General features: G+C 43.3%; 1 protein-coding gene across 1 annotated transcript in view; it reads right to left on the bottom strand.

Moving 5' to 3' along the window:
• Positions 1 to 7,199: 7,199 nt before the first annotated feature.
• Positions 7,200 to 20,251, bottom strand: part of BRINP1 (BMP/retinoic acid inducible neural specific 1) — an 84,475-nt gene continuing 71,423 nt past the window's right edge. The window contains exons 7-8 of the mRNA XM_064468773.1: positions 15,989 to 16,211; positions 7,200 to 9,600 (exon numbers count right to left, since the gene is read on the bottom strand). Of these exons, the coding sequence (XP_064324843.1) occupies positions 8,460 to 9,600; positions 15,989 to 16,211 (1,364 nt within the window). The 3' untranslated portion in view covers positions 7,200 to 8,459. The remainder of the gene's footprint in view (positions 9,601 to 15,988; positions 16,212 to 20,251) is intronic.

Raw genomic sequence — 20,251 nt, 5'->3', positions numbered from 1 at the left:
CAACCCAGCCACTGAGATTAAAAAAGTAATTCTGGCTAGCAAGCTGCTTTTTGATCTTGGGACTCCTGGGCCTTTACAGCCCTGAGATCTGGGATTCCCCCAGAGCTCAACACACAGTACCAGTTACTGAGAACTCTGAATTCGAGCCAGAAAAGTATATGGGCATGATCTTAACTTACATGGTTTTGAACAGTCCCTTTGACTTTCATGCGTCTGCACACATGCAGACAGTGTTGCAATCCATCGTGCTCAGCACCTTGCAGGACTAAGCCCTTCACTAATCCTTCTAAACCCAAGTCTATTGACTTTCAAAGCAACCCATGAGGGTTTCTTATCTACATTTCCTGAACAAGCTGCTTGTTTAGTCTGAGCCTTTTTCCTTTAGTCTTCAGCCAGAGTTGATTCTGAGCAATGAACATGATTAGCTTTTCATATCAAGAGAGACTGAAAGCATGGAGACAGTTCCCAGGTATCCTGGAGTAAGTCAGGAAAGAACTTCTTTCACTGAGTAGCTTGTAAAAACACAAAAATAACAGAATTACTGCCTAAATCCAACCTAGCCAGTATCCAGGTTTTGCTTTCTCATCCTGGAATGGATCTTAACAGAACCCTGAGTTTAAATGTCTCAGGGAAGTTTGAAAACCAGATCTCAGTAGCTAGATGCATGACATTCGTATAATATGATCTTGTCATCACATTGTAGAACAGGATTCAGTTCTAAATTACACCACAGCCCGACTCAGAGGGAGATGCTGCACGCTGTCAAGAAGCCTGCCCCAGAAAACAGACTGAAATAAGGATTGCTTCGTCTCTAGAAAATTTCTATTATGGGCTTCTCTTTGCACCGAAATCAGGCAAAGGCAGTTCTTTCAGGCTTGACCTAAGCATTTGGGATGTCACGAGTCTGAAACAAAATCCACATCGTGGTAGCACTTCATTATATGTCTTTCTCAAGTTCACTATAATGCATGCGAGAGTGGGATGCTCAGACACCAGGAACCGTTGGTGGAAATAAAAGCATACCTGGAATAACCATTCCTGCCCTGTCATCTCTCCTCCTTTTCATACAATGGTCAGTGTTAAGACTGAGACTCAAGACTGACTCTGGCCCCAGTTGGGTGCAGGTTTTGCCGTAGCAAGCCAGTCTCTGTCCATCTTAGGCTTGCCTTTCCCACCTATAAAAATCTGGCTAGCCCTAAACTGATCATATCTATTTAAGTGACAAGCTTGTATCAATTTTGTGTATGCCCAGGACACAACACAATGAGACTTAGATTGTAATCGAGACCTCAAAATGTAGATTAATAGATAAATTAATAGGTATCTATTAATAAGTTAAAAGATATCTAATATAAATCTATCAAAACTTATATAAATATTTAACTGTACATAGAGATACAAAAGGTATAAATTGTATACCTGTCTTCATGACGTCACAGTAAGTGGCCTGGTTCCTCACTTGAATTTAACAGCACTATCATCCAGGTGCTCTTTCCTCTGTTCCTAGCAGCACCTTTGAGAACTCCTGACCTTCAGCTCCCCTTGGCACACCCTGTTCAAGGAGATCTGTGAGCACCCTGGAAAATCATCCCAGATGAATTTCTTTTTCCTATTTAGACAAATCTATGTTCGAGGCAGCATGACTGACAGTTATAAAAAACAGGAGTAGTGCAGATACTCAAAACATAGTGTCTGTCCCACATGTTTCAATCAGAAAATCTTGACTTTAACTTTCTCTTTTCTAGACCTCTAAAATTTCAGTCAAGATAATTCAGTTGGACATTTTCTACCAGAAGCTGTTGTGTTATTAAAAACTAAGGCATCTCACAGCAATTTAACACTGGCAAAAACATCCCTAATAAGCAGAATGAGCCTGCGTGCTTTTCCCATTTCGTTTTGCTTTTTTGTTCAGTGCAATTTGGTTGACTTTTCAGTGGCATTAAAATATTATTTCAAACTGCACTTACATGATGTGTGCTATATGTAATGCCTAACAGGCTGGGGTTTTTGTTCATTACTGAGCCAAAACTGAAAAGAGGAGATGATGAGAAACAGGATGGGTTTGAGGGGTGAAGGGGGTCCTCCTTGAGCGGTGAGGTCAGTAATCCAATTTCTTTTGTGCCTGCCTATATCTGTCCAGGGTCACCTAACCATATCTCGCTCCTCCACAGGTTCTACTGCCGTGATTATTTTTTTCTAGCAATACCTTTTGTACTTCTCCTGGGGAGGGACCCATGGCCTGTTTTTTCTAGGTCTCTACACAAGGTCAAATCTCCTTCTTGTCTGAAAAGCAAGTACCGGAGGCCAGCAGGAGCCACCCAGTGACTGCACTGGGGTACAGGTGAACACTAAAGATGGGGGTGCATAATGGTGTACCTGGGGCTGCTCCTGTAAATGTCTCTAATAGCACTAAATGCCATTAAGATGTTTAGCTAGCTACATCCCACCTCATGTGTCCTGCTGAACTTAATCCAGCTCAGACTGGAAGGATACCCCTAACGTGATTGCCACTCTCACATGGCATCTGGTGGTATTTACCTGAGAATCTGCAGAGTTGGTAGGCTGGGGAGTACCACTGCTCGCCTGTTCCTTGTGGTCAGGATTCATATGGACAGTCTTGTATGTGAGAAATTTTTTTGCATATCCAAGGGAAATAGACTGGTACAATTTTTTTTTCTTGTTACACAAAAGGAAAGTAATTTTTGGTTGAAGGAAGTATTGGTACGAAGCACCCATCTTTTGACAGTTGAAAATTCAAGAGGAAGGACTGAAATTTCCAACAAGGTTTTTATATAGCTTTTAGTCCTCACTGTTTTCCATATTTATTTAATTTACAGAATAATAATAATCCTGATGACAACATTAAAAGAAGGCAGTTTTAGATAATGGAAAAAAGATTACTGGAAGAACTCACAAAGAAAACGTGAGAGGGTATTAATTGATACGTGGATTAGAAAAAGTATTTTGGACAAGAAGGTCTATAATCTGACTGGGCCCAGCAGGTCTAATGTATCATTTCAAACTTTCCAGGGTAGAAAGAACACAGAAATGTCTCCCTCATGACCTCCTTATGCCTTTTCTCATCTGCCTCCCTCCTGCCTCTCCCCTAACACACACCACTGACCACCCTCTGCCTCTCTTTCAGCCAAGAAGCTGCAGCACCTAATCTTCGTGCCATTTTTTCCCTTTCAACAAGCATTAGGGTAGATTCATCAAGGAAAGTGCTTTAGGTGGAGACAGGAGCACACAGTTTGGATTGCCACTCAGCTTTTCTCCTCTAGCACTGGGAGCTGAGCAGCCAGGCTGGGGATCTTTCTACGCCCTGGTGCAGGAGATACCATCTGCCAAATGTCCTCCTGACTGGTGTTTTAGCAAGTGGGCTAAAAAGAACATCCTGTACACGGCAGCTGAAGTCCGTCACAGCTGTCACAGGAACATACGCACACAGCCTGGGCTGGAGGTGGATTCTGGCTCTGGAGGGAGGCTGGGCAAGTGGCCAATAAGCGTCTCTTACTCGCCTATGTTTCCCTTTGGGGAAAGGGATTCCTGGCTTAGCATGGCCAGAGATGGCTCTGAGGAGCGGGACAGCACTAGGAGCACTGGCACTCCCTCATCCCTGGTGCAGCTCACCTAGGAGGATGCTAAGTCTATTATTAGAGTTCACCAGGGCCTTGTGGCCAGTCTTGCTTTCTCCGAGGCCACTGGCATGTGTCCCACCATGTCAAAAAGCAACAGATCTCCTGTGATCTTTTATGCAACAGCAAACAGGCTTCCTGGGAAGGGGGAAATAAAAGGGGAAATAATCCTTTATTTACTTCCCTGCCTTCTGCCCTTGTCACCCCCTTCCCCCTTACTTGTCCACCCACTTCTCACGCCTCTGAGAAGGCATTCCTGCTCCAGGACGTGGTCGTAGTCAGAACTGTGGAGTGGTCGCTGGGTCTGACTGTGGGGTCACTGGGGCTGTGCCCTTTGCCTCTGAGGAGGACAAAGCTGCTGAGGTCCAGATTATTTCTGATGATTTCATGTGATAGTTAATTAATGGCCTCCCTGTGTTTCCATGGCAACGCCATGCTGTGCTCTTAGCCCTGATCCAAATGGGCATTCTGTACAGTTCTGAAGCCATAGCATCAGCATATTAATAAGACTTGCTGACGTCCTTTGCTTTCTGCCACATCGGCTGGTAAGTCTATATTTGAATAACTTTTAAAAAAAAAAAGCACATTTCTTAGTAAGCTCCCAGTACATTCTCTCATGTGACCTGAAGCAACTGATCCCAGAAGTCTTCTGCAGCTGAAGAGAAGCAGCAGGTAGATTTTGCTATACCTGCTGCTTTTTGCCATGCTTTGCTTTTGGGACACCTCACATCTGGCTTTTCTGTTTTTCCTCTGGGTTATTTGGAAGCTCCAACTTTCCTGCAGTCCCTAATCCAGTTGCAGCAAGGGACAAGTATCTGCCATGATTTGGTAGGACCATCTCTGTATTAGCTAAGCTGGACAAGGGGAAGGAAGCTGAGTTTCGTTCTTGTGTAGTCAGAGAATGGTTACTCAGAGTATGAACGTCCTTTTTATCATTAAACTCCGTAACAATACCTACTGATCACGCAGGTTAGTGAATCTAGTTTTATGGATGAAAGGATTCTCTGGGCCCCACCTAATTCTCCTCCATTAATTACCCTCCATTCTAGTCATTGTCTTATAAAACATCTTTTTCTGACCAAGTGGAGGCCTTGGACATAATTTCCTCAGAAGCCCATTAACACCACTGCAGCACTGGTGTGGCCTCTCCAGGGGGACCTGAACTCCATTCTCTTACTGAGACTGAAGTATGCGAGATGCCTTCATATCTCCTAGTGCCTGCAGAACAAATACCCTAAAACCAACCTGTGGGATCTGCCTCTGGATCTGGCTGCCACAGATTGTCCTGTTACCTGGGGAAGGGTTTATGGGACTGAGCAGTGGAAGCAGAGCATGTGTCCTGTTTGTGGCAGACATTTCTAGCATCAAAAGCTGTGTGTAGCACAGTCCAGGCCACATTTGATTGAGCTGCTTGGTTTTGTTTTCCCTTTTCCTCTCTGACATGAACTTTGAGCCCAAAATGGTGGCTGAGCTGCCAGATAGCTTCAATTTTCCCTACCCTGAAGGACAAGGGAATTTATTAATGACATTTTGGTTTCATTGCATCACAAAATTTCATCTGTCCATGCTGCAACATGGCTGCAGATCATTGTGTTGGTGTGCCATCATACCCTGGTGTCACACTGTGCCACGAGGTACTGCCAAGGCAAGTTTCATACGCTGACAGCATATCAATGCCAAACTTCCTTCCACCTCCCCACACTGGTTTTCTCTGCTCCAGCTTCACCGCTCCCAGCCATGATGGAAGCGCTAGCTCGGGTCAGACAATGCCTCCGCTGCTGTTCTGCCATTTCTTGGGTCTGAACTGGACAGCAGTGACTTCAAGTTCTGTTGGTTCCCAAGGTCTTGTTTAAGGTTTGCAGTGTTGCCCTCCTGGCTGAAGCCCAGTATAACTAGTGGCTGATCATCCCAAGGAATAATTAAAAGTACATTAAAGCAATTGATTTGATCCCTAATAGTCCCACAAATACAGGGCAAGATTTAGCTAATGCGTTGCTAGTTACCCACAAGATCTGAGGTTTAACTGCACTTTCTTTGCCTTCTACTCACTAGAGCTGGATACTTATCTCATAGCCAAGTCATTTATCAAATTAATTTCACTTTATGTTAGCACATTCACTATTCCCAGACATGAACAAATCCCATCACTGAATGCAGACTGCATCTCAGGCTATAGGTTGCTCATAAGCAGTATTCAGTATTTTTAGAGCAATAACTATAGTTCTTTTCAATGTCAGCTCTTTGGGTCATACATGTAAATTAAACAGTACATTTCTATTCCCTGCTTGGATTGATGTAACTGTCAGGAACATTATTTCCACTCATAATTACAAATTTGACATTCATTTCCCATGAATACTCTCTACTATTTGCTTAAAGCTAACTTCCATGCATACTATTGCTGGTGAATTTTCTCTTATCAGAAAGCTGACGCAGGAATGTCACAACTATAAAGAAACCTCTTTGAACGGTGGGATCTGCCAGCATGAACCTCTACTACACAAAGCAAAGACCAATCATGAAAAACAAACAAACGAACAAACTGGGAAAAGCAGGCAACCTTGCAACCTCTTGCATGGACTGACCAGTAGAGACAGAAAGAGTTCTCGAAGTTAGGGAAAACACAAAGTTACTACCAAAGGAAACTGATGGATATCTCTAAAAATATCTTTGCTGTTTAATACACCTAGCTCTTCTTCAGATGCATGCACTTCCCCACCTTTTGGTAGACAGACAGGGACTGATGTGTGCTTTTGTGACCAGGACTCCTTTTTGTTTTCTTACTCACTACACAGGCAGTTTCTCTTACTCTCTCAATTGCTAGTTCAGCAGGAGAGTTCACTGAATGTATATTTTCCTTAAGGTATCTAATTCCTTCTTGGTTTGGATAAGCATCAACCAAAACCACACAAATTAAACTAAACCTGAAGCCAAACTTAATTTTGTGTAAGTCCCTGGTGTCACATGAATAACACCACAATGCATTTAGCTCCTCCCAGAACTACTGATGTTATTCTTAGAATCTTAGACAAAATCTCCAAATAAGAAGGTCAACATTTCTACAAGACTATTTTGAACTCGACTGAATCAACATGTTAAATCTCGAGCCAGATCTGAATCTTGGACTTTGGATCAGGACTCTCCCTCCTTCTCAGGTCTGTGTTCCCCCAGGGTACTCTTCCAGCTCTAGAAGCCAGCAGGATCAGAGGTTTGTTTCTCCCTTCTAGGAGGGCAGTAATTCTAGTCTCTCACTAGCACTTCTCACAATCGACTTCAACTAAAAAAACAGTGACATTAAGAGAAACACCCCACTACTCACCTCCCACTGTGTTCAGGCTTCATCACCCAGCTCAGTTGATCCTACATTCATACACTCCATTCAATATATTATTTTTTTGAAATCCAAACTCACGTGAAGACACGCTCCACAAATTTTTACCCACCTCTTAGTTATTTTAGTTATTTTTTGATTACTCAACCCTTTTTATTTCGGCTTTATCTTTGCAAATTCAGGGTAGATTTGGTTATTGTGCTCTTCCCTCCCACCCCTCCCTTTTACTACTTTTGTGGATATTCTAATAAAATTTTCTCATCTGTTTTCTGTAATATATTTTTGTGTGTGTGTGGACAAAGACAGGGTAAGTGAAACAAGAATGTTATTCACAGCCATGGAAACATAAGAGAGTAAAAGGGATTTTTCCTTTACCGAAGAACAAAAATGACACGTTTACCCTTCTGTGCCTCCAGGTTTCCTTGGAAATATATTTTCTTTCATTGTGCTTTGGTTTTTTGTGGTCATGAGGGTTTCCCCAGTGTTATTGGAAAACCCAGAACCTGAGGCAAAAAGCCAAACTCAGGTTTGCTTCTAAGTCTAGATTTATCAAAGTGGCATATGATTTTGGCTTGCTCTGTTTTAGGGACCCTGTTGAAGTACCTTAAATATGAGTGACTGAAGATTTACAGGTTATGATCCTCAAGGGGTTAAACTCTGACATCACTGAAGGCAACAGCAGTCGGATGCAGGGCATGAACTCCAGCTCAGCAAAGTAGCTGAAGGGACCTGACATGTCCCATTCTTCAGCAAGTGCTGACACTCTACCTCTGGTGGAAACTCTTCCAAGATGGAAATCCCAAAGTGAAGACACCTGAGACCTGCACCCACCCTCCACCTCTCATGTGTCCTCTCACCAATGAGGCATTAGTTTTACTCTCAAAGGACTGCCATCACCTTCTGTCCTCCAGCAAAGCTCAGCACAGGCTGTGTGAATAACTCAACATAAAGCTGGCATAAATCTCAACAGAAGAAATATCTTTTATCTTTAACCATTTACTCCCATTATAGGAATAATGGCAGTTCTTTTACATTTACACATGACTCTTGTTTGTTTTGATTTTTTTTGTTTGTCTCTTTGTCTTGGCACCTGCATAGCAGAAAACTTTACAGTTCGTTACAGAAGTTTGCTTCTCTCTCTGCTCCTCCCTTTATTTACTCTGCTACCCCTGCGGACTAGCAAGCAACACCCCCAAGGTCAAGAGAGAGTAAGGTGTTACCCTTTTATGACGGATTATAGAAATAACAAACATGCCTGACAGTTTTATACAGCTGCTAGAACGGGTTTAGTTTTCAACGAATGAAGAATTTCCTCTTTTTTTTTTCTCTTTTGTATATTAATTACATTTTACAAATCTTGGTTTTCTCCACTTTCTTTACTTCCCCCCCACTCTTCTTCCTTTCTTTTTACTTTTTTTCTCTTTTTTTTTTTTCTCTTTTATTTTTTTACAGCAAAAGGATCAATCACCAACATGTCCACTGAAAAGTCCGGGTTAGCAGAGTTTGGCTGTCATCTGGTCCGACTGTTTGAGGATCTCAGTGTTGTACAGGTCTAGAGCGTGGTTCACACGGATGATCTCGCTGTTGGTGAGTTTCAGGCGGTGCTTTAGCATACAAGAGAACAGATCCAGCTGGGGCTTCCCTGGGGCCACAGGAGGCGCCAGTCTATTGATTCGGTCCCGAATATCCAGCAGCAAGAGCATGACGGAGGAGGAAGAATAGAACTGCCCGCCTTGCGTGTACGACTGGTTGACCTGCTGCACAGCACTGCGCAGTAGGTCAGCGTTAAAACGCAGGCTGTAGCCATACACCTGCACATCTGAGATCTTGATGTAGAACTGACGCTTGGTGGGGTCAGAAAGGTCCACAGGCCCTTGGCCAGTCTCGTTACGCAGCAGGGAGGGCAGCCGAGTCCGGCTGCGTAGGTAGATGTGGACAGTCTCGAAAAAGGTTTTCCACCGGTTGCCCAGTAGCAGGGTCCAGTTGTAGCACTGGCTGTTTTGGAGGCGGATTTTCTCCCAGCGTGGGTAGCCGTACTCCCCAAAGGGCATGTTCCAGCCCTCCGAGTGACTCCCGCTGAATGGGTTGACATAGACAAAGAACATGGGGTCCAGGCTGCTGTTGCGCATCTGGCAGATTCGCATGGAGATCCCGATCACCATGTGGATGAAGTCCATCCGGTTCTTGTTGCTCTTCAAGGTGAGGGACATGCGTTTGCGCCACCTGGGGTCAAAGAAGGTGTCCAGGCGGATCTCATTGCTGATGAAGGTGGTGTGCACATACAAGCGAGAGTCCATTTTCTGCAGCAGGTACTTCAGCTCTAGGTCCTGGAAGTCCAAGTCCGTCTCAAAGCTGATGAACTGCTCGCTCCGCTCCGAGTCTACGTTCTGAGGCTCGCAGCGACCCCGGTAAAGCTTATAGCCCTTGTTGCATGAGCCGCAGAGAGAGATGTTGGCAAGGCTGCACATGGCACAGCTGTTGTTGCCCCCGATGATGCAGGGGATGGGGCGCTGGCACAGGCTGGTGCCACCATGGCAAACGCAGCTCCGTTGGCTTTCCAGAAAGGTCCCCCAGAACCCATTCTCATTGCAGTAGAGCAGGGACTGGACCCGAGTAAGCCATTCCTGTATTGTCCTGCAGGTAAGAAGAAGCAGCATTAGCGTTGTAGAGCCTTTGGCAACAGCATCTTACTGGAGCCACAGTGTTTTCAGGGATATATCTGAGGCAGAACTCCCAGAACACTGGTGCCCTGCTGTGGCACCTGGGAGCTATTCCGCTCTAATTTCAAGACTGAACCTTTCACCCGCTGTTTATTCTTTTGGTGGAGAACAAAAGCCGTCTAAGAAATAACTAGAAGTTAGGATTGATCATCTGAAGCCTCTCTCTTCACACTGTTCTAGGAGCTGAGACTGGCACAGTCTCCCACCAAGGATCCCATCAGTGCCACAGTGACAAAGTTTAACCATGGGAATGGAGTTGGTGAAGTCATGACAGAGGGTGAGGTGTTTTTAGGCATTGCAGGTCAGCATAACTTCTAGGCTAGCAGGAGAAAACTCATCTCCATGTCATTGGCAATTCCCCCCACTCTCCAAAACCAGACCTGTAATGGGATGAGGCAAAGCCAGTATTAATCTCTACTTATGGAGCAGAGCTCAATAACAGCAGAAAAGAGGGTAGAAGTTAGGGTGCATAGAGACAAAGCTGCTAGAACAGCTTCTCCTTTAAAAAATCTGCTGCTAATTAACCTCCCCTTATAGCCTCTCCCCTTAACAAGCAGCACACTTGCCCATTCCCAAGCCCCACCACTCCCATAATTGCTATATCAGCACCCTCATCTCCACGTCCTGCAGCCCTGGAATGACTCCTAATGAATGACACCATAACCCACGTCTGCTTTTTGTATAACCCACTTGCAGTGTTGCCTTGCTGCCCCCTGTTCCCCCCTCCCCACTGCCCCTGGACATCTCAGCACAGTGACTCCTTTCTCAGCAGCCTTCAGCAGAATGCCTTGTTCAGCCGCCTGCTCCCTCCCTCCGCCTTCCCCCCAGCTAATGAATACTTCAGTGTCTCCGCTGGGCAAAAAGTTCTTAGTAGTGCTGCAGTGAGAGAACTGACTAATGACAAATTAGGATTCAGTCCCTGTAGAATGGGAGGAGTGATTATGGACAGAGGCTCTCAGAGCTGGATTAGTGAAATTCATGGCACCTGCATCGCCTGACCTCCGAATAATCATTAAGCTGTAGGCTGTATCAAAGAAGGCATTAAATGATACAGCAGCAAAGAACAGCAAGATGATTAGGAGGAGGGAGCAAGTGGAGGGATGAGAGTATAAAACAGGAAAGCGCTGGAAGGAAAGAAATAATCAAGGAGAAGAAGCAGAAAGGGTAGGGAAAGAAAGCAGGGGAAAATGTGCAGGTAAAAGGAAAAATGAGAGAAATGCAGTGGGCAGGAGGAATAGGCATAGAGAAAGGGGAAAACTGAAACAACAACAACTGAAAGCCAGAGGACAGACAGGAATGAAAGGAAGCAGGATGAAATTGAGTGAAAGGAAAAAAAATGAGACAGAAGAAAAAGGAAGGACATTAGCAGGAAAACTCTGAAGTCTTGGATATAGGAAGGGCAATTTTCGCATTCCTCCTGTGGTACAGGGCTGCTGGGGCTCTTTCCCCTGTTCACAGGGGCTAGCAGGAGCTCTCCTGCTGGTGAAAACGACAAGGCTGGCTGGGGACCTTGGGAGCAAGGCAATGGACTCTACAAATATCTGCTGTAGAGGGAGATGGTGACAACCTTGGTCCCTAGAAAAATTACACAGGGCTCCTCCTGGTTTCTAGGACAGCTCTGTTTTGGAGGGGAGGGGACAGCACAGCACAGTGTGACCTCAAAATAAGTTGTTGACAGCAAGAAGCACTCTCAAAACCAACCCCAGGGGACTGAGTCTGCCTTCTGCCCATAGGTGAATTTTTGCCCACTTTTTCAGCAATACATGTGGTTTTTTACCCCATCTGAAGCCTTGCAGTTCCTGTTTGGAAAGCCAGCCACATGCACTTCAACTTAGCAAGGCACCCAGACTCCAAATTTCAATCTCCCTAAGGTGCTATGAGTCCACCTCGGTTCTTCCATGCACCTCCCTGAAAGCTTCTTTCCTGGCTTCTAACCACTAATCTAAGCATGAGGCTGAGGGATGATGATCAAGTGGAGGATGAAAACCAAAGCGACCCTCCAATATATGTGCACTGGGTGCCTGGGTTCACTGGGTTGGGGGAATTGCTTAACGGAAGCACAAAGTTCCTGCGTGCTGCCTCTTCCCATGGTTCGTATTGACAACGCTGGAAATCAGAGGTTTCTTTGAAGGGAGTATCTCCTGCAGCCCCAAGTCTTGTCCCTAGCTCCTGCTGTAATTTTTACCGAGGCAAGGACAGGGAGAAGCCCAGTAGCAGGAAGAAAATGAAGGGCTGAAGCAGCAGGCTGGTGGCAGATAGATCGTAAATGTCCAGCTCCATCAGGTACCCCCTCAGCATCCCTATCCCTGCCCATGAAGTGATGACAGCACTTCCCTGATTTCCACAGCTTTCTCCATGGTCACATTCATTGCTTTTTATTGTGGCACAGGGCTTCCAGGTGAAGTAGTAATGGTTGCTCACAGGACTAAAGATGGTTTCTGAGGTGGGTTTGATAAGGCATTCAGTACTGTCAGCGGCGTGCCTGCGTGCACACACTGCCACCAGTTTCATACAGCTGCCAAACAGCCTTGTACGGCTGAATATGCAAACGACAGCCACATGCTGAGCGACTACCACGGGTGGATCTCAGTTCTGGCTCTGCAAGTGAATGTGGCTCTCCTGACTTCCTCATGCACTTGCTCATGCTCAGGGTTCCCAGTGTATTTGTGCAGTGCTGGCTTGATGCTTTACACAGGTTTTACGTGTTGAAATATTATTGAGTTCATGGGACATGGGCTATATAGCAGAGGTCACGATAAAAATTAGTCAGATGACCATATTCAGTCTGTCTTTTCTCTGCCTTATAGAAAAAAAAACACGCTATCCTTCCATCCTTCTCTTATACTAACAGTTGGCAGAGCAAAACAAGAAAGGAGTCTCATCTGATATCTTGCAATGGAAAGTAACAATCTTCCTGTTCCCCAGATCAACTTTGTAGAGGAACATCAGGAGAAAGGGTTTTTTTCTTGTGAGGGGTGTGTGTGTATATATCTTAGCATTCAGCAAAGACACAAGTAGGACAAAAAAAAAAAAAAAAAGCAGCTACCCACCATCTGCTGATGGAAGCAATAAAGGACATAATTAAATGAAAATGCAGAATCCAGGGCAGAGCTGGGCATCAGCTACAAACATGACAATGGGAAGCGTGAGAGAGAGAGAGAGAGGAAAAGTGGTATAAATTACCCCATTTTGTCTTGCAACTGGGACAGGATATAAGAATATACGCAGGACCCGTCATAGCCCTTCAGCTGACAGGAGGTAACTTCTTAAAATACATGCCCGTGATGGCTCCGACTCACGTGAATATAACCAAGAGATGTCAGGGCACAAGGAAGCTGAAGAGAGCAACTGTTTAAAAGCTGAAAGCCAGCAGCAGAGTAGCCATTGGTTTTCATTTTAATTATTTTCTCTTTCATTAAGGAGTCATCAGTTTATCTTTCTCCCTTTTAATATCATTGCAAAAGTTATTGTGCCTAATGTTTGCTACCGCTGCCGGTTCAAAGTATAAAGTACTAGAGCATGTGAGATTAAAAAAAAGGAAAACTATGTCTTCAAAGGTCACTGTCAAGCAATTTTACATTCAACTTTAATATCTTACATTCCAAACTAAAATGAAAAAAAATGACATCCAGGCAAAGCTGTGAGTAAGAGTTATTTTGCAGTATTTTCTTGCTGTTACTCACTGCAGACGTGCCGTCCCCTGGCAGTGCCGGGAACTGGGAGCCAGGTAACCATGCAGAGCTGTTTCACCGTTTAAAGCCTCTCTCTTGTGACAAAAAAAATGTTTTGCAGGACAGTGTTGGGCTTTCAGATCAGAAGCGGAGGTCAGGTTATACAGAAAGGTGATGAATAATTTTCTTTCCCCCTGACTTGTCATCTTTCAGGATTAATCAGGTCTGGGGAGGGGAAGAGGCTGCCGGGTGTCCCCTGAGACAAAGATGCTGCTTTCTTGTAGATGGTGTCTGAGCTGATTAGAAAACCAAGCCATTCCAAAACAAAACCAAAAAAACCCCAACCAAACAAAACAAAACAAAAACAATAATAATAATTTAAAACCCCAATCAAAAACCTGATCCAGGAGGACAGATTCTTTTCTTTAACTGCAAGGAAAAAAGGTAGGATTTAATAAGTTTTCCCTTGCAAGCTCACCTTTCACTTTCCAACCAGCACTAGCTACTGTGGAGGTAATTTTGGGCTTTTTGTATGGAATAGTGAAGTAAAAAAATGTTATTTTTATTCTCAACAGCTGTGAGGTGTATTCTTAACTAATGACAATTTGGCTGGAGCCCAGAACATGTATCAACCCCTCCCTCCTTTGGATGTTATTTATATTTTACATCCAGAATTTTAAAATGCAACCATAGGTACTCATTCAACATTGAAGCATTAATGACTGAGGAGTGGTTTCTTTTTTAAACCAACAAACTTGTCTGCAAAGGGATGTTTTTTAAACAAAATATGTATATATTTCCTTCTTAGCTTTCGCAAAAGGTCATGGAGAATCAGCCTAATTGCCAAAAATCCCTATTCTTTCTTTCTTTTGGAAACACCACCTCTTCCCTTCCCTGAGGACAATCAACAGCAATCCTATTTCTTTTTTCCATTGCTTCTGAATATATAAAGTAGGCTTATTATTATGTGTATTAAAGAGAAAGAGGCTTGCTCTTAATAGAACCTTTCCATCCTTTCAAAGCCACTGGCGGGCTTGATAAGCATCTGTCGTTCTGTACAGTAACAGTTCAAAAATTAGAGTAGTTACAAGCCCTGTGAATAGAACGACGAAATGCATACCTCTTCCACCACACATCTGTCTACCTAGCCCCTCCCCTGCTTAGCTACAAATGCGGAATGACAAATAAGAAAAGAAATTATAATGTGCCTGGTGGTGTTGATTTAAACAAATCAAGCACATCAGTCAGTTAAAAACCCAGCTGCCATCATCCACTTCGTCCTCCTTCCCCCAGATTTTCTAGTATTAGTTGGAGGCTCCCTTTCTGCGTGGCTGACTTTTTAAAATAGAAGAGAAAAGCTAAAGACATATTTGAATGTTTTGCAGCAACATGGTTCGCTGGATTTTTGCTCGCTGCTGCTTCACTTTTTTGTTGTACAACTCAAAATAATGCCTGGAGATGCCTGTGACTCCTCCACCCTTTGGCTTGGTTATAGAAACCCAGCCACAATTGGCAGGAATGGGCCAATTTTAGGAAGTTCTCCAGACTTTTTTTTTCATAATCTCTTAAACTTAATAGATATTTCTCCTCATCCCTAGTAAGTCTATCAAGTCTTTGTCCAGACATGAGATTTCTTGGTAATTAAAGAGTTGTTAAGCCCTGGAAGAGTTTCCTGAGCTGCAGTGGTGGAATGAAAAACTTCAGTGTGCTTAGCGGCCTGGGGGCTGGATGATTACAGGGGACAGCGGTCCATCAGCTTATTTTCACTTGAGAAATATTTAGGTAATGAAGGGGGTGAAAAAACAGTTCCTTTACAATATTAACTTGGCCTGACCCTTCCAAGAGAAGCATGGAAGAAAAGGCACTTGGACTCATTTTCTCCTAGATTTTCAGTGTTATTTCACTCCAGACAACATAGAAACAGCAAGAAATGTTTATTGAAATCCATGCATGCAAGTCTCCCAAAATGATTGGAAGCTAACTTAAACACTGCCATAGGTCAGGGCTGAAAGGAGCCAGCAGGAGGAGACTATTGGATATCAATAGTTGCTGTAGCCGTAATGGAAAATCTACTCTCTCCATCTGTAATAACATCGCTAGGCTTCTGGTCAGTGCAGGTTTGCAGGTTCATTCTGCATTTTACAAAAGAGATGTGATCTAGTCCAAGTGAAACTAAAGCTTCTCTTTCACTCTGGCTATATTCATCGAGGAACACAAAATCTGCGCTGAAGCATCTTGTGCTCCATATGTCCACTTTATCAGCAAATGCAGGCTTAAAGATCGGCTGTGGTAAGTGATGAAAGACTGCTTAAAAAGGAGCTTGGTCTGCTTGGCTGTCTGATGTCAGTCCTGTAATAGTCTTGCAAAACACTAGAGAATAAGCGGGTGCCCTTCACCTGGATAGGTGAGACCACACTGAAGGGATGCGAATATGCTGAGGTATGTGATAATGGTTACTTACCCCTCTGGAAATTTTTACCCACTCCCAGACTTTACCATTTTCCCCCAAACTTCCATGTTAGCACACCCTGTAGCCAAACACTGAGGCTGTTGGGTTTAGGTCCAAGCCCAAGCTCAGCTCCGTCAGTCACCCATCACACCACACCCATCCCCAACGAAGGATGAAGGTACCTTTCTCTAGGCAGCTGGTGGTTAGGATTGTGCCGACACCGGACACTGAGGCCAAAGAGTTTGCGGGCAGTGCGCTGGATCTTCTGGCGCTGGGCTTCCAAGGAGCTCTGCAACAGCTTGTAGCGGTTCTGCAGATCCCAGTCATTTCCCCAGTGCTGGTGGATGCTCCCAATGGTCAGGAAGTGGTTGCTAGGTAGCCTTTTCATGAAGGATTTAAACTCATCTGGAGCACACAAAAATGTGGAGAAATACAGAGGTTTCTGAACTGTAACAAAGTTACAAAGCTTTTCATTAGCAAGACAGAACGACAGCAATGATGTATGAAGCCGCCAGTGCTCTGCTAAAGGAAGGTGGTGTCCATTAACTCGCTGGTCTGTCATTCTGCCCCAGGAAGCTCGCTAATTCCATGGCTCTTGCCGCTCCCATATAGGAAATGAAACCCGGGGAGTATTAGGGTGAAACAGTATGGTTAATGTGTACAGGGTGGAGAAAAAGAGAGAGTGAATTCCCTGGAGCATGGGATTATAGTCTAGGGGTTATAAACAAAAAGCAGGGAGTTGTAATCATTGTCAATTAAAGAGTTCTCATTTAAATTGTTTTTCAGCTGCTCCTAAAATGCCGTTTGTTGTTGAAGTCAAATCACTGTGGCTGTGTTGTTAAAAAAAAGAGAGAAAAATAAAAGCTTTAAAAAAATCCCTAGAGGAAGGGTTTGGATTGTGTTAAAATGTCCCGCTTTCTCATTTTTAAAAAGAGCATTCTGATTCTTTTTTCTCATTTAACTTCATTTGAAGTTAAATGAGTTGCTTTATGTAACAATGAAAATAAAATAGAATAGTTTGCAGGGCTAAAGTCAGAACAAAATGTGTCGATTTTAGCCAAAGGAAAAGCTCTAATTGATCCAAAAATACATTGTTAAATGTTGTTTTGTGATCACTTTATTTCTGTTTGATTTTGTTTGATAATGAAAAAACCATTATGTAGGGTTTCTTCGAGTTTTTTTCATCACAAAACAGAAAATCTGATACTGTTTCTGTTTATGACCACCCCCTTCTTCTTAACTGAGATGTATAGTTTGCTTAGTCTCTGATTACCAGGCTGGGACATCCTCGTATGGAAAAACAGATGGTCCCAACTTTCTCAGTAGAAAATAACCTGATTTTTGATACTAGAAAACTGTGTTTGATACACTGAGACCTTGAGAAATGCGAGGAGTGAGCCAACAAAACCCCCATCAAGTGCAATAAAGAGAAGAACAAAGCTCTGCACCAGGGCAGAACAACCCCACACATCAATACAGGCTTGGAAACAATCAGTTGAATAACAGCCGCTATAAAGGTCCTGGGGGTTATGGTGGGCACCACGCTGAAGGTGGGCCAACACTATGTTCTCACTGGAAATAACACAAACTGCAGAGTGGGCTAAATCCAGTAGGGTGGGGAAGTTAATTCTTCTTGGCACTACTGAGGCTGCACCTGCATTTCTCAGCCCATCTTTAGGGATACCCAATTAAAGATGGGTGTTGAGAAAGCGGGGAGGGGACAGCTGAGGGCCACCGAGATGGTCAAGGGCCTGGAGCACAAGTCCTACAAGGTCACGTGGAGGGAGCTGCACTTGTTCAATCTGGTGAAGAAGCAGCCACGGAGCAATCTAGTTACAGCCTACAGCTGCTTAAAAAGTACTTACAAATACAAAAGGGAAACTCTTATTAGAGACAGATGATATAACAAGGAGTCATAGACAGTTTGCAGCTTGAGAAGTTCAAATGATTTATTGAAAATCTTCTTCACTTGGAGGTAATGCAGCTCACAGGTATAGAAGAATCTCTTATTTTAGACTCTGCTAGACAAAACCATGGCTGACCTGATCTAGTGCTGGTGGTAGTCCTACTTCTAGAGAGAGTGGACTACAGCCCTGCATAAACACCGCAAAGTATCCAACAAGAAATGCAGCCATCTTTTCCTGTAAGTTATCTAGATTTTTTCCTTCTTTTCCTAATCCTTTTTAAAAAAAATTCCTTCATCCTACTTTCAGAAGGAAAAACAGGACAATAGCAAAAAAAATAGGCAAAAAAGAAAGCTTGTAAAGGTTGATATCTTTTAAAAAAAAAGAAATAATCCATAGAATTATTGGACAAAAATCAGACCAGATAATTTACAACCTACTCTACAAAGCTTATATATATTTGCATAATAGATTTCCTATTATTCAGCAACTTGCAGTTCATGCTTAACTGCCTAACAAAGAATATCTATGCATTAGTACCATCACTATATAGATGGTAAATGGATGTTCATGTCCTACTCATCACATGGTGAAACTGAGCACCTAATAAAAATAATTATCATCATTGCACTATCAAGATCCATGGGACATCTGCTTGTCTCCTTTCTTCCCCAAAGATAACTGAGATTTTTTTTTTTAATCATCTCTCAGGTTTTCAGTCTATTTGTAATGCTGCTTTCAGTGCCCTTCTCCTCCCCAAAAATGCTTCTCTCCTGTTCAGTGGTCCTCTGAAACTATCATCATGTATAATTGCTTCTGTTGACCATGCTGATTACTCCTGGTACCTTTCAGCAGTAAAAGCCTTGCATTTGCTTCCCGCCCCTTATAAATCAATTTCCTCAAAAGCCTGTTTGTGCAAAAGACCAAGCTCTTTTCCCTCTGATGATGAATGTGCTACATTTTTCATAGAGACGGGTAAGGGAGAAATTTCAGTACAGTGTGCACATTTTGATACTGCAGTGCAACGCTGGGGGAAAAACAAATGAGCAAAATACAGGCTGGATGGGGTTGTTTTCAAAAAAAGGGGGGTGAAAAAAAAAGAAAATACTTTCAAAAAAGAATAGTTTATTCATTATTTATTTATATTTATTTACAAATATCCCTGGAGGACCCAGCCAAGCCTATGGTTGCATTCTGCTAAGCCTTGTACCTTTCTGGGAACAGTTCATTCTTAACCCTGAGAATTTCCAATTAACTAATAACGCTGTTTGCAGTTGGTTTTATTTTATTTATCTGCACAGAAGATGTTGATGATGGCTAGGACTACATCTCCCATAATGCAACATGGCCCCTCGTTTTGCAGAGTCACCCAGTGCCTGCAGCCAGTCCCATAGCAGTGCCTCATCATCGCAGGTGGTTGTGGGCAGAGGGTCCAGCCTCTGGGGAAGAATGGTGGTATCACAGCAAAATGGCCATATCAAATACCTCTTTCAATGATGAAACTTTCATTTTTACAGTGCTTGTCTTTTCAGTTAAACAATAAAAAAATCACCTTTTCATCAGAAAGCAACAGCACTGCAAAAAAACCGCCACAACCTTTAATCAAAAGACTGTTTTAAAATCCAGAATCACAGTCCCAACGCAGAATTATTTTGGCCCGGCATACTAAAATGCCAAGAAAAAGGCAGTGTTATTTTTCTTAATTTACACATGAGCAATGAAGCACAGGACTAAGAGAGGGATCCTGAGCTGATTTAAAGCAACATCAGTTCACTGCAGCCTCCTTGACTTTGAAGATGCTATCCCAAATCACACCAAGTCTTGATTTGCCCCGCATGATTTTTTCAAATTGACATAGGAATCCAACACAGATCAGAAATAGAGTATAGATCTTTTAGGCTATCAGCAGCTTCCTGTCAAATGGTATTTGCTTTCAGAGCACTCATGTGCCTTTCAGCCCACTTTATTGGAAAAGCCTTCAGATGTCATTAGAGATTTCTTTTCTGCTGTTCATTATGAAGAAAATTCTCTAGTTATTGGAAATATTTATTAAAACAAAAAAGCAAAATACTAATACTACCTTCTTTTGTGATGGCAACTTTCATCTCAAAGGATAAGTTCACGCATGATACAGCAAAGTGATGAATGAGATGCAGCAGCTTTAAACATAAAGATAATCACTCCATCTAGCCCTGAAAAGCCTCCGGCCCTGGGTGGAATATGGCTACAGCACAGCAGAGAATTGCACTGCAATGTGTCACTTTAACATTGCAAATGAAAAACACCTTCCCCTGTTGAAATCTCAAGGGAAGGGAGACTGAATATAATTATCTACTACAGTCTTTGCTTAGATCAAGTGCAACAAGTACAGAATGTAACGGTAAAACAATCACTGTGGGACTGTAATTCTTCTCTCTCCACAGGGCTCTCACCTTCTAAGTGTCCGGGTTACATCCCCTGGGAGTGTAAAGGGGTTTGATGAGTGGTGGCCAACACGTGGCTCTTGAGCATGTTGCGTGAAGATCCTGTGCCAGAACTAGC

Source organism: Phalacrocorax carbo, chromosome 18, assembly GCF_963921805.1.
Source record: "Phalacrocorax carbo chromosome 18, bPhaCar2.1, whole genome shotgun sequence".
NCBI lineage: Eukaryota > Metazoa > Chordata > Aves > Suliformes > Phalacrocoracidae > Phalacrocorax > Phalacrocorax carbo.
The sequence above is the reverse complement of the archived record's forward strand: the minus strand, read 5'-3'. Positions and strand labels throughout refer to the sequence as shown.